At 37.8% G+C, this 13,089-nt stretch overlaps 1 protein-coding gene across 2 annotated transcripts in view; it reads right to left on the bottom strand.

Moving 5' to 3' along the window:
• Window positions 1-12,564, bottom strand: part of GRM1 (glutamate metabotropic receptor 1) — a 354,189-nt gene extending 341,625 nt beyond the window's left edge. For both annotated transcript variants that reach the window (XM_019951447.2, XM_019951452.2), the window contains exon 1: window positions 11,865-12,564. In XM_019951447.2, coding sequence (XP_019807006.1) covers window positions 11,865-12,564 — 700 coding nt within the window. The remainder of the gene's footprint in view (window positions 1-11,864) is intronic.
• Window positions 12,565-13,089: the final 525 nt, after the last annotated feature.

The following is a 13,089-nucleotide window of genomic DNA, read 5'->3' as shown; positions in this document are numbered from 1 at the left end:
TAGAGGCTACTGGTATGGAGCACTGTTTCAGTAACCCTCCCCTCCCTGTCAGCTCAGTGATATTTGTCACCGTTTTCTTCTTGAAACTTTCTCCTCCCTTGGCTTCAGTGATGTCTGGTTCTCTCCTAGTTCTTCCTCTTTCTCCTTCTAGTTTTCTAACTGTTCCTTCTCCATCCCTTTTCTGGATCCTCTTCCTCATTTTAAACTTCCTCAAAGTTCTGCCCTTAGCTCTCTTCTCTTCACTCTATATTCTCTCCCTTGGCAGTTTCATCCGCTCCTGTGGTATTAGCCACAGCCATTTGCTGACAAATCTCAAATCTACCTCCCTTTTCAGATATTTGTCCCATGAGATGACTCAACTTTATTGTCCCATAGATACCTCATACTGAACAAGTCTCAAACTCATGTTTTCCCAATCTGTGCTTCCTCTTTTTATTCCCTATTTAGTTGTATAAAATGGAAATATGGGAGTCATTCTAGACATTCTCCTTGATCCTCAGAGCCAATCAGTCACTAAATCCTAATTTCCCTACTAAATGGCTGTCAAATCCATTCTTTCCCGTCCATTCCCTTTGACACTTCCTTTAGTAAAGCTCTTATTATATCTTGAATAAGTTGATTAAACTGCTTTTTCTCCATCACTCCCCCAACTACCAATGGCCTGTCAACTTGTGTGCTAACTTCTAAACTGACACCTTTTCTTAATCTGTCCTTGCCAAAGTTTTCAGGATGTCCTTTCCAATATATAAATCTGATCATGTTTCCTCCCTGTTTAAAATCCTTCACTGGCTTACCAAACTTACAAAATTGAATCTAAATTCCTTGGCTTGTCAAGTCTGTCCATTCATGACCTCAGTCTTTGCTGCATTTTCAGTTTGATCCTTCCCTACTCCTTTCCCTGAACATATATTCCAGAATTAGTGATATATTTAGAGTTTCCTGAACATACTTAGTTTTATACATCAATATTTTTACACTTCTCTGTGTCCTCCTCTGATTCCTCTAATGAAGTGAACTTCAAATGTCACCTCCTTTGGAAGCTTCTATGTGGTTTTCCTCACTTCTTTCCCTGGCCCAGAGAAAGCTGGTCACACCTCTGTCTGTCACCTCTCTAATCCATACCTACTCCTATGGTTGTACTTATCAAACTGAATGGTAATCACCATATGGTGAGCTTCCTGATAGAGGGATTATCTATAGTTCATCTATCTCTGGTCATCAATGACATAGCAGAGGGCCTGGCCCAGAGAATATGCTCACTAACATTTACTTAATTAAAAGAGAAATTTGAAATGGTCTTTTTTCCCAACAGTGTAATACCTGTTGACCAAAAAGTGAAAATATACATTGTATATTTATTTATCCAGGAAAAGGTGATATTATTTGTTTATTGTAATTTGTTTCTACTGTTTCAATATCCTCGAATCACCTGTTAAATTCTACTGTAAACAGTTTCTCCTCTTGAACATACTGTCCGCAATTTGTCTATTGATATTTTTTGTTCTACCGTTTATAATGTACAGATTATATAATGTGTTAGAGTACCAAAAAGAACAGAGGAAACTGCCTCAGTGTATCCAGCAATAATTGCAGAATAAGCTGTACAACCAAAGAGCTTTCACTTAGAGCCACTTGCTAGGGATGGAATTGTTATGAAGGAAGAGGAAAGAAGCCGAATGTGCTGCTCAGAGTTAGCAAATTAGCAAGATATACCCCTTCTCTCTTTATTTGCACACTCTCACCCCAAGACGTTCCTGTATTTACTTCATACACGCTCTCCTGCACTAAGGACTTCTTATTTAGGACTTATAAGGACTTCTTCTTATTTAAGGTTACAGTGGCCTGGTAAGCATAATGAGATCTGACACTTATTGAGCTCTATACACAGAACTGTCTCATTTCATGTGCACAATAACCTTAAGGGACTGTTTTTGGACATTTTTACCTTGATGGCTCTCTAAACATGGCTGATTCCATGAAATTTTGGGTCAGTCCTATCCCTGACCCCTGGAATCCACCCCTGCCCATCCTTTTTTAATTTTCGCATCCTTATCCACTATTCAGCACCCCTGGTTACTTGTTATAGAGATGGTACCACAGAGCTGTCTGAGTGAATGTGATCTCCCACTCTTGACCACAGACCTCACAGGGATAGAATGGTTCCTTCCTTCGTTTCTTTAAAAAAAAAAAAAAATGTCTTCCTCTGCGGTCTTTATTTTTCTGCACTGAAGGAGCTGGGGGGGGAAATGACATATTTATAATCTCCTCAACTACAGTTTCATGTGGAGTAGACACTTTAAGCTGGAAATTCATTTTCTCTGAGAAAGGACCTTTATTTCAAGTTGGTAACAAGCACAAATATAGAGGTAGAGTTGCTCAGATCCAGGGAAGAATCAGATCAAATGAGAAAATGCTTGACGCAGACTTTCCACGGGAATGTGGAGAGCAGGTGAGTTGGAAGCAAGAGAAGTTAAATAGGCTTGTATTGTTCGAGGGCTTTTTGGTGTTTAAGAGATTTGAGCTATGAGTTCTTGGTGAGTTCAAGGTGCCAGACTGTGGACAGAGTGCATGGGCTGCTGAAGTGAAGGTGAAGGACACAGAGTTGAGATCAACGACCTATGAGGGTAGGTATCAATGGGTCACACACATGAATGCTGGAATCACGCAAGAGTACTGAAAGGAAGACTCTCAGCAGTGAGAATGAGTTTTCAGTGACAGAAGAGTCTCCTGCAAGCTGCTAAATGACTGCAGCAATGTTGGGAAGAACAAAGCTGGGCCAGATGATATAAACCTACCTCACAGGAGAGAGGAATGCATGTGGGTGGCCCATGTGATTTAAAAATAAACAATCAAACTCTTAGAGGAAAACATAGGCAGAACACTCTATGACATAAATCACAGCAAGATCCTTTTTGACCCACCTCCTAGAGAAATGGAAATAAAAACACAAATAAACAAATGGGACCTAATGAAACTTAAAAGCTTTTGCACAGCAAAGGAAACCATAAACAACAACAAAAGACAACCCTCAGAATGGGAAAAAATATTTGCAAATGAAGCAACTGACAAAGGATTAATCTCCAAAATTTATAAGCAGCTCATGCAGCTCAATAACGAAGAAACAAACAACCCAATCCAAAAGTGGGCAGAAGACCTAAATAGACATTTCTCCAAAGAAGATATACAGACTGCCAACAAACACATGAAAGAATGCTCAACATCATTAATCATTAGAGAAATGTAAATCAAAACTACAATGAGATATCATCTCACACCAGTCAGAACGGCCATCATCAAAAAATCTAGAAACAATAAATGCTGGAGAGGGTGTGGAGAAAAGGGAACACTCTTGCACTGCTGGTGGGAATGTGAATTGGTACAGCCACTATGGAGAACAGTATGGAGGTGCCTTAAAAAACTAAAAATAGAACTACCATACGACCCAGCAATCCCACTACTGGGTGTATACCCTGAGAAAACCATAATTCAAAAAGAGTCATGTACCACAATGTTCATTGCAGCTCTATTTACAATAGCCCGGAGATGGAAACAACCTAAGTGTCCATCATCGGATGAATGGATAAAGAAGATGTGGCACATATATACAATGGAATATTACTCAGCCATAAAAAGAAACGAAATTGAGCTATTTGTAATGAGGTGAATAGAGCCTAGAGTCTGTCATACAGAGTGAAGTAAGTCAGAAAGAGAAAAACAAATACCGTATGCTAACACATATATATGGAATTTAAGAAAAAAAAATGTCATGAAGAACCTAGGGGTAAGACAGGAATAAAGACACAGACCTACTAGAGAATAGACTTGAGGATATGGGGAGGGGGAAGGGTAAGCTGTGACAAAGCGAGAGAGTGGCATGGACATATATACACTACCAAACGTAAAACAGATAGCTAGTGGGAAGCAGCCGCATAGCACAGGGAGATCCGCTCGGTGCTTTGTGACCACCTAGAGGGGTGGGATAGGGAGGGTAGGAGGGAGGGAGACGCAAGAGGGAAGAGATATGGGAGCATATGTATATGTATAACTGATTCCGTTTGTTATAAAGCAGAACTAACACACCATTGTAAAGCAATTATACTCCAATAAAGATGTAAAAAAAATAAAATTAAATAAAAATAAACAATCAATAGATCCTTGGGTTAGGAAAGTATCTAACGCAAATTTGAATAAGTCCTGGCTTTGTTACTAATGAATGTTATGGTCTTAGGCAGGTCATTTTATTTTCCCGGGCCTTTGTTTTCTCATTTGCAACATGAAACCTATAGCACAAGCTGAACTTTTATCTTAACCATGAATTGCATTTTTATTTTATGTTACTAAGTTTTAGATTCAAAAGTCTTCACCTTATTAACTGAGTTCATGTATGTGTTCAACTTTCATCAGCTAAGAAGGGCTAACTGATGGCAGTTTAACAAAAGCAAATGAAAGCTAGTTATACATACTGTTTCCTTGTTCTCTGAAACACTGCTGTGAGTAAATAACATGGTAGTGATTATCATTCCCATTTTATAAATAAAACTGAGATGAATGTATATTATTTCCCATAGTCTTTTATGCATTTTTTCTTTCAAGTGATTAAATGTACTTTCTGTAACCCATAAGCCTTTAACTACCTATATATTTCTATGTCTCTTCCAACAGACTATAGGACCCTTGAGGACAATAATAATAACAGTAATGAAATAATAATAACTATTATTATTATTTTATGTGTTCCTAGTGCCAAGACCAATGTCTGATACATAGCAGATGCATGAATTTATCAATGAATAAATGGTCATGTCTTCATTAGAAAGCAAAATAAGTTACTTGGCAAAAAAAGAAATGCTCCCCAAAATCTCCTTGTCCTTCAATTGCCAATTAAGGCTTTTATCTGAATCATTTAGATATTGCCTTGAATCTTCAATTTGTTGGCCATGAAGTAACTAAAATAGATGATCATAAAATTGATAAATGATCATTTCTGATCACCAAGTTTCTGCTTGAGCCAATACTCTTCATAAAAACATTAATGCTGGTATTTGGTACCACAATGCCTTAAGTTTAAGAAAGCAAAACTTCCCATGAGACTGAAGAAAATTAAAATTATAATTTTTCATGAAAATTAAAAATGTAGACATTTATAGAAGACAATTAAGCATGAAAATTAGTAGAACTTGCACACATAAAGTACATAAATATTTCTACATAAGTTTAAAATCTAATGATAGCTCTTTGATGGATAAGACAGCTACATCATTTTGACAAGACTTTATGTCTCAGCCTGACTCCGATTTTCAACTACAGCTTCTCTGAAAACTGACAACCTCTCCTACTGAGATGTTGCTTCCAAAATAATGTCAGAACAGCATGCACTATGAGCTGATTTTTTCAGTGATTGTAGGTGCTTACTAAACTACTGTGTCCTCAGCCATGGTTTCCCAGCCCTCCGTGGTCTTTGCTGAAAATATGGCTTCTGACAAATTTCTTTATGATGACACCACTCCAGCCACCTCCCAGAAAGTTATTAAAAATCCATAAAACCATCATTATATATTAGCTCCATAGACCACCAGGAGAAAAACTTGTAGTGTTTATAGAGGAATGGCAACTGCAAAGCCACATGATAGAAACACAGAATAGAAGTTGTCATCACCATCTACCCTATGCAGGCCAGCTGCTGTAAACTTTGTTCGAAAGCAAATGAAGTCACAGGGTGATTGATGGTATGGCAGAAGAATCAAGAAGAGTTCAAGATTTCTCAAAATAATAAAGGTGTCTCATTTTTTCATCTTTGTATTTCACCTTAATCCTTTGTACATAGAACCTGTTAACTAAATACTGATTAACTAACTTAGAAAATGGCTTAATAAGTCTAGTCAATATAGAAAAAAATAACAAAGACAAACTCAAAAGTATGACAATCTGGGCCATTTTTGATAAGAGTGAGTGGCTTTATATTTTTCAACAGGCTTCAAGATTACCACTGTATCCCAGCATAAGTAACAGTTGACATTCACAACGATTACTTCGTATATTCAAGAAAAGTTCCTATTAAATTCAGCACTCTCTTTAAAAGATGACAGGGAACTATATAATATAATTTGCAAAGACTACCTTGTAACATGTTTAAAGTGTAAAAGTTTGGAGTTTAAAGAAGTCAACTCTCAAGTACCCAGGTTAGTCAGTCAAGAGAATCAAGGTTCTCGGTAAACAAGGTAGGATGCGAACACTGTTTTTAAATCACAAATAGGGTAACTTATGACTGTGCCTGGATTTATTCTGTCCAGACACCCACTCTTGCTAGTAATGTATGTGCTCTTGGCCAAAGTTCACAGCAAGTTGAACATATTAAATCTAAGTCCATGTTGTTTAAACATAAAGAATCGTGATTTTAAAACCTACTTATTGCCGGCCTGTTAATTACACCAAAATTCTCCTGGTCCTTCAGGATTGCAAAACTGAAGATATCTTTGACTCTTTGTCTCTAACTCTTTGGCACATCGAATTCTCCTATAAAGTATTCCTTTGAAGTACTTTTATTCTTCCTAATTATTTTAACAGCCTAGTACCTAGAATTCTACAAACATAACTTTCATGGCTAGTTTTCTCCCTCCCCATCCAATGCAGCTTCCCTACACATTTCAGTAAGAATTCACTTTCTTTTAATTATCTTTGAATCATATCAAACTCTGCTTTGACATTTCTTTCTTGAAATCAAAACTCTTTGGCTCATGCTTCAAGATTCTCCATTATTTATCCTTCATATAGATAAACAGTCATGGAATCACAGAATATAAGAACCCACATTTGAGTTGCTATCTTTATTATTAGTTCCCGGCCCACACTCTCCACTCCAGCCAAGAAGACCTGCTTATTTTATTCCCCATGGGGACATTCTTACTACTGCTTTTATCTTTTACAAATGCCATATTAAAAAATGAATCAAAATTCCCTTTTCTCCAGCTTTTTTCTAGCTAATTACACTCACCAATATTTTCTTTCAGTGTTCGCTAAACACATATAAACTCATGTTTCTAAATGTCTATACTGTAATAATTTGTTTTTACTCATTTTACATGTGTTCAAACTGTAATCCCTTTAGAGTGTAAAGAATTTAGTAACTGAGACCAAGTCTTCAAATTTCTTATAAACAGTTTTTGGGATAGTAAATTTTTTATTAGAATTGTAAAGGTGCTGTGATGATTTTTCTACTTTTATGCTATTTATTTATTTATCTATGAAGTGGTATAGTATGTAATGAAAAAACTTACTGTCAATGAAATTCATAACAGGCTGAGTGACCACCCAGATTAGTAGTTTGCTGGTAATGGGCTATGGGAATTTACACTTGACTCTCTCTTACTCAGTTTTATCATATATAGTCAAATCTTGAGGACACAAAGCTGGGATGCTAAGATGAATTAAATAATCAAAGTCCCGTAACTTATTGATAAGGCAGATTTAAGCTAAATATTCTACATTTAAAAGGAAACAAAAAACAAAGTCTTACTCTTAGAATAATAATAATAATAACAATATTAAAAATTACCAAGCATAAAAGAAAGGAGATGTAGCCTAGTATCAGCTCATATTTTTAAAAAGACTTTTGGATAATAACTTATCTAAGATCTACTTGAGTTATCTGTGATTATAAGGGAACTAAAAATTACAATATATGGGTGAAGGAACTGGTGAGGTATAGCATAAAAGAGAGAGAGTTCATTGATAATAAATATCACGTGGAAGAGAAATTTGAATTGCTTGGATGATTCCCAGTACTCGATAGAAACTTCAGGGAGTCAGGTCATTAAATAGAAAAACTGACTAATAGGTGAAATTCTGCCTCTGAATTTAAGTTGTGTATTCTCCAACTCTCATTAGAAATCCTAATCACAATTAGGAGACTTAGAGCATATGGGAACGACTTCTGGGCAAAGATGTAATAATGGTGTTTTAAGCATCTTTAACTGGTTGGCCTAAATAACCTTTCATGACATTCTACTCCTTATATTGTGATAAAACAGAACATTTATTAAGGTGACTTACTGTGAAAATAGTTTGGAATCAAGATAAGAAAGGTATAAAGAAAGTTGCTGGTGCATATATAGAAAAATATGATATTTAGTAGAAATAAAATTCTTATATGTAATTGCATTAGCTAAAGTAAAATTGTTAACTGATGTTCTTATGATTTAGGAGGATTTTCCTCTGATGCCTTTAGACTTTTAGAGTGTTTTATATCAAATAGAGCAAAGCTTCTAAAAAGAAAAAGAGAAGTCAAAGAAGGCCAATCTCATGTAAAGTGTAAGCAAATGTCCAAAAAAAGGTGCACCACAATGAAAACATAACTGTAAACAAAAGCGTACAGCAGCATCACTAAATCCCTTATCACATACTCCTCTGACACTGTGAGACAAAATATTAAGAGAGAAGGGTTTAAAACAAATGAAAATGTATTCAACCCCAAAACTTAACTTTTTGAAGCTACAAACTCAAAGAATATTCTTTTTGGACTCATCCAAAGCTTTGATTTAATCAACTAGAATTATTTTTTAAGTATTGTTTTCTACAATTTTTTGAAATGATAAATTTGTTTTTTTGATGGGGAATCTACATTTTATCAGAAGGATGGAATACAATGTCCTTGGCCGAGATATTCTTCACAGAAGTAGGCTATTTTTGTATTCTATGATTAGCATATTTAAAGACACATGCCAGGTGAGCAGCTTGCTCCAAAGTGCACTCGATTTTTCTTTGTGGACAAGGCTCTGTTGCTTCAGTACCCTCCCTTTGACAGATCCTAATTCAATATTCCTCTCAGGAAATAATCCTGAAAAATCTTCTGGAGAGCCTGTTGCTGGTAACTTCATGTGAACTGATCCTCTTTTTATGTCAGGTAAACTGACAGTTATGACAAGAGGACAAGTGTGGCACAAATGACGTGGTAGAAGATTGAAAAGTATGTAAAAGAATATAACAACTGAATTCTAACTGATTAAAACAAAACCAGAAAACACCGCCAAGCTTAACTTCAATATAAAGTAAAATAATAAAGGGATATAAAACTTTAGAAAGAATAGGATGCTCCATCTATGGTTTTAAAGTCAAGCAATATTAACCATAGAAATGAAGGTATGCTAATCTAGTCACCTATTACTTTTAATGTTAACTATACTAGGCTAACTTCTAATAAAAGAAATTGTGATGATAAACTGACTAGAGAATGGCTAATTTGGAAAGGAGAGGTGAAGGTCACTGGAGGTCCCAGAATTTCTAAACTCCAAATTGCTAATATCCAGACAATCTAGCTTCCTTCCTGAATTGTGCCCAGATGGCAGAGACAACACTGATATGTGGTCTTAGCTGCTTTTTGACAGGGAACTGTCACCAGTAGGTGACCCCATCAGTCTGAAGACAGGAAAATTACTAGATGATGCAAGAAAGTGCCTGCAGGCCAGTACACTATGGGTTCCTGAGAAGCAGGAGGGCAGAACCTCAGAAAAAATAAATTTTCAGTTGGAGCTTATACAAAGGACACTGTTATATTTCTTTGCAGATAGAAGAAAATAAAAGCAATTTAGTTTCCACAGAATTATATCTAATAAGAGAGGAAACAAATTCTCTTTGAGAAGAAATAAGATATATATAAAAGGCAAGGTGAATGGCATCATTTCTTGGTAATAAAATAGACACCAAAGTTAGCTCTAATGCTGTTCTATGAACACAATCTAGTCTGTAATCAACTATTATAATGCTATCGGACATTATCCTTGCCACACAACCCAAGTCAGAAGGCAGAAAGGGAACAAAGTAATCCAAACTAACACAAGGGTGGAATTTTAATATCAGCCCTTCCTCAACATAATTTGTAAACACAAGTCCAATTAATTTTCCAAAAAGACAACTCTAGTTGTCAGAAAGCGCTATTAGCAATTATTTTTAGCAAAAGGATGCAACTGGAAAACATACTGAAGGGGGGAGGGGGAATCTTTTCTCCACTCCTCTCCACCCCCAAAATAAAATGACATAATAAAATATAGAAAATAAAACTACCTTGTAAAAATGATGTATTACTTCTTCTTGAAGGAGGTATTTACACTTCTAATATCTATAATGAATTACCTAGCTCATTTGAGGGAGAACTATTAAATAATTAAATAAATCACATTCAATCTACTTTTTGCCATTCCCTTTTAGAGAGATCGCTCTAATGCTGATGATAATTAACACATTTTTAACTTGGGCTTTCAAGATGGTCCATCTAAGCACTGGAGGAAACTATACTAAACAAAAAAATGTAGGAAATTAACATTAACCATAAAAATGTAAGGAGTTAAAATCTGAACTTAAATCTGTGTCTTAAAAGAGTAATATGTGATTTTGTTGAAAAAGAGGCAGGCAGTTCACTATGAAAAATCAAGATTCAGAAATAGGATTCAGTTTTTAGAACTCACAACACTGCAACAGGAAGGTGTTGTTTTTTTTTTTTTCCAAAATCAAAGTCTGAAATTTCTACACAATTTTTGTTTGTCCTAAAAACTCTGCTCCCGTTAAAGTTAAAGCATCAGTTTTCATTAACATAACCATATCACCATTTCAGTAAGAATGTTTCTTAATTTCTGTATCAGACTTCACACCAGTAACTGAATACTGTGTAACTGTTAAAAGAACATGAAGTCATACCTATGGCCTTTCTGTTAATAATTTGATATTAAGAAATATAAATGCAGCAATACCTTCAAGATTCTCTTCCATATGCCAGCATATACACGTGAATTGTCCTGGACATTAATTCGTAACCTGGGTCTCAATTTCTCTATAAACCTGAGGGAGTTAAAAGTAGATGACTCAAAAGTTTCATTTTATCCAACAATCAGTATAGGATAAGATGAGAAGAGTAAAGAAAGTCTATATATAATAAATTATTTGAGAATGCATGTCTGTAAGACTCTGTATAAATCAAAGTTTTTAACCTCAGGTATAATCTATTTCACTTTTAAAAGCTATTTTAAACATGATATCTACTATCATTTTATTAGTAATTTATAATTTGTCTAACTTTAAATTCTAATAAGCAAAGTCATTGTGTTAGAAAGCAAACAAACAAACTAGAAACCAAAATTCAAATCCAAGAGGTCATCAGTGCTATTGCTCATAAGACAAGATAATTCTTGGGGACAGTGAGGGCATATGGACAATTTTAACTGATTAAGTAGGAGAAAAATAATAACTATTTAAATTATTTACTTTTCCTTTGTATCTAAGGTACCCCAGAATTTAAAACATAAGTTTCTGATATAGTGAGGGAGATGACTGCATTAATCCAATATTTACAGGTAAGTTATAAATGTGTAAGAAGGGGGCACACCAGAACAAAGAAGCACCTTCAGCTGTTCATGACAAGATAAAGCTTTCAAGTCCAGTTTAGGGGACAGCAGTTTGCTTTTTGGTTTTTGGTTTTTGGTTTTCTAACTGCTCACATTGGATTAGTCTATTAAGCTTGGAAAATCATAGCCAGTCACTTAAGGGTAGTATAACATCTTGGGCAAATAAACACAAACTCAGAATATCAGGGCAAACAAATATGTTAAGTCCAAAAACTACAACTGGGCACTGTTCATGGAAAGTTTGGTGTCTTTTTGGTTCCTGCTACCCCCGGAAACACCATGGGACAGTTTTCCTACACTATAATTATAGGAGGATGAGGATGCAAGGCAATGCCTGGATGGGCATGTATGGAGAAGGGTAAAGGCTCTTCCCACGGTGCTAGAAATAAACAGGAACAACACTGTGATCCCAAGCGCACATCAAGCAATGCCCTGGCTTTCTGTGCACTTTTCTTCCCCAAATGCAATGCCTACCTTCCGTGTGGACCGCGGAGACATAGGTCCAATTGTAACGCTTGACTATGTCAAGCATCGCCCTTGCCTGCAAAGTGTCAGAAGGGACAACCCTCAGGAAGTATTTGTACAAAGTTTTGTCACTCAGGTCGATGCTTGTGGCGGAATATGCGATCTGGGGGATGTTGAAGAGCTGGAGCAGGTTCTGCACTTGAATGGCTACGGAGCTGGAGCCCGGGCCGATCACGCCGGCAATGGGCTTCTTAGTCCTGCCTGGGGGGAGGGTCTGGCCGTCAGGCAGGCACCGGTTGAGCCCGTCCTTCTCGTCTCGAATGGAAATCAGAGAGTCCCTGATGAACTCAATGCTCTGCTCCAGAGCCACAGAGGAGTGCCAGCAGGAATCTCGGATCTCACTGCCCAGGGTGATGTTGGGCAGAAGGACCGGGTCCGCGTTGATCTTATCCAACGTGTGGAACATGGCCTCCACCCTCTGGATGCCATACTGCTCCCTGATCTCCCCACACTTCCTCTCGGGGACCTTCTCGGCCGGAGGCTGGTGGTGGACTGAAAAGAGGGCCCCAATGATGACATCTCCGTCCATTCTGGCCACTGAGCGCTGAGACGAGGCTCCTGCCAGCAACAGTTTCCTGCCGGGGCCTCTGGGGAGAAGGGACATCTCCAAAAAGATAGCTGGGAAGAAAACCAAGAGGAGCCGGACCATTATGCTGAGGACGCCGTCCACAGCCGGCCAGCCGCGTTCCCACGCTGGTCCAGCCAGCAGGCTCTGCGCGCTCACAGTGCGGACCCGACGCCTGACGCCTGCTTCTCCCCCGTCGCCAACGCCGCTTGTCCGACGACTTCAGCTTCTGCACCCCCGCCTCCTTCCCCTCCTCCTCCTCCTCCTGGTCCTCCACGACCACCTTTACGCCCTGGTGGCGTCTTTAGGGGTATTCGAGTCCCCCTTCTTCACTGGTGCATCCAGGTAAACTGACCAATGGTACCATGGGAGTCGTGGTGGCTCGGGTGAGCTGGACGCTGCCGGCAAAACAGGAAGGAAGTCAAAGCTCCGTTATTACAGGACCTGTGTCAAAACTCTGGGGTCAGTGCTGGTTAAGAGTTGACCGGTGCATTTCATGATATGGGCTGGAAGGACATCATGATAGCGGCTGGAGGGACAGCTTGGGCGGCAGTTCTGGTCAAGGCGGAAGGTGGCGCGTTCGGCCCCCAGTATCCTCCTCCGTCCCGG

Source organism: Tursiops truncatus, chromosome 12 (assembly GCF_011762595.2).
Source record: "Tursiops truncatus isolate mTurTru1 chromosome 12, mTurTru1.mat.Y, whole genome shotgun sequence".
Taxonomy (NCBI): domain Eukaryota; kingdom Metazoa; phylum Chordata; class Mammalia; order Artiodactyla; family Delphinidae; genus Tursiops; species Tursiops truncatus.
Note: the sequence above shows the minus strand (reverse complement) of the source record. Positions and strands in the feature narration are given on the sequence as shown.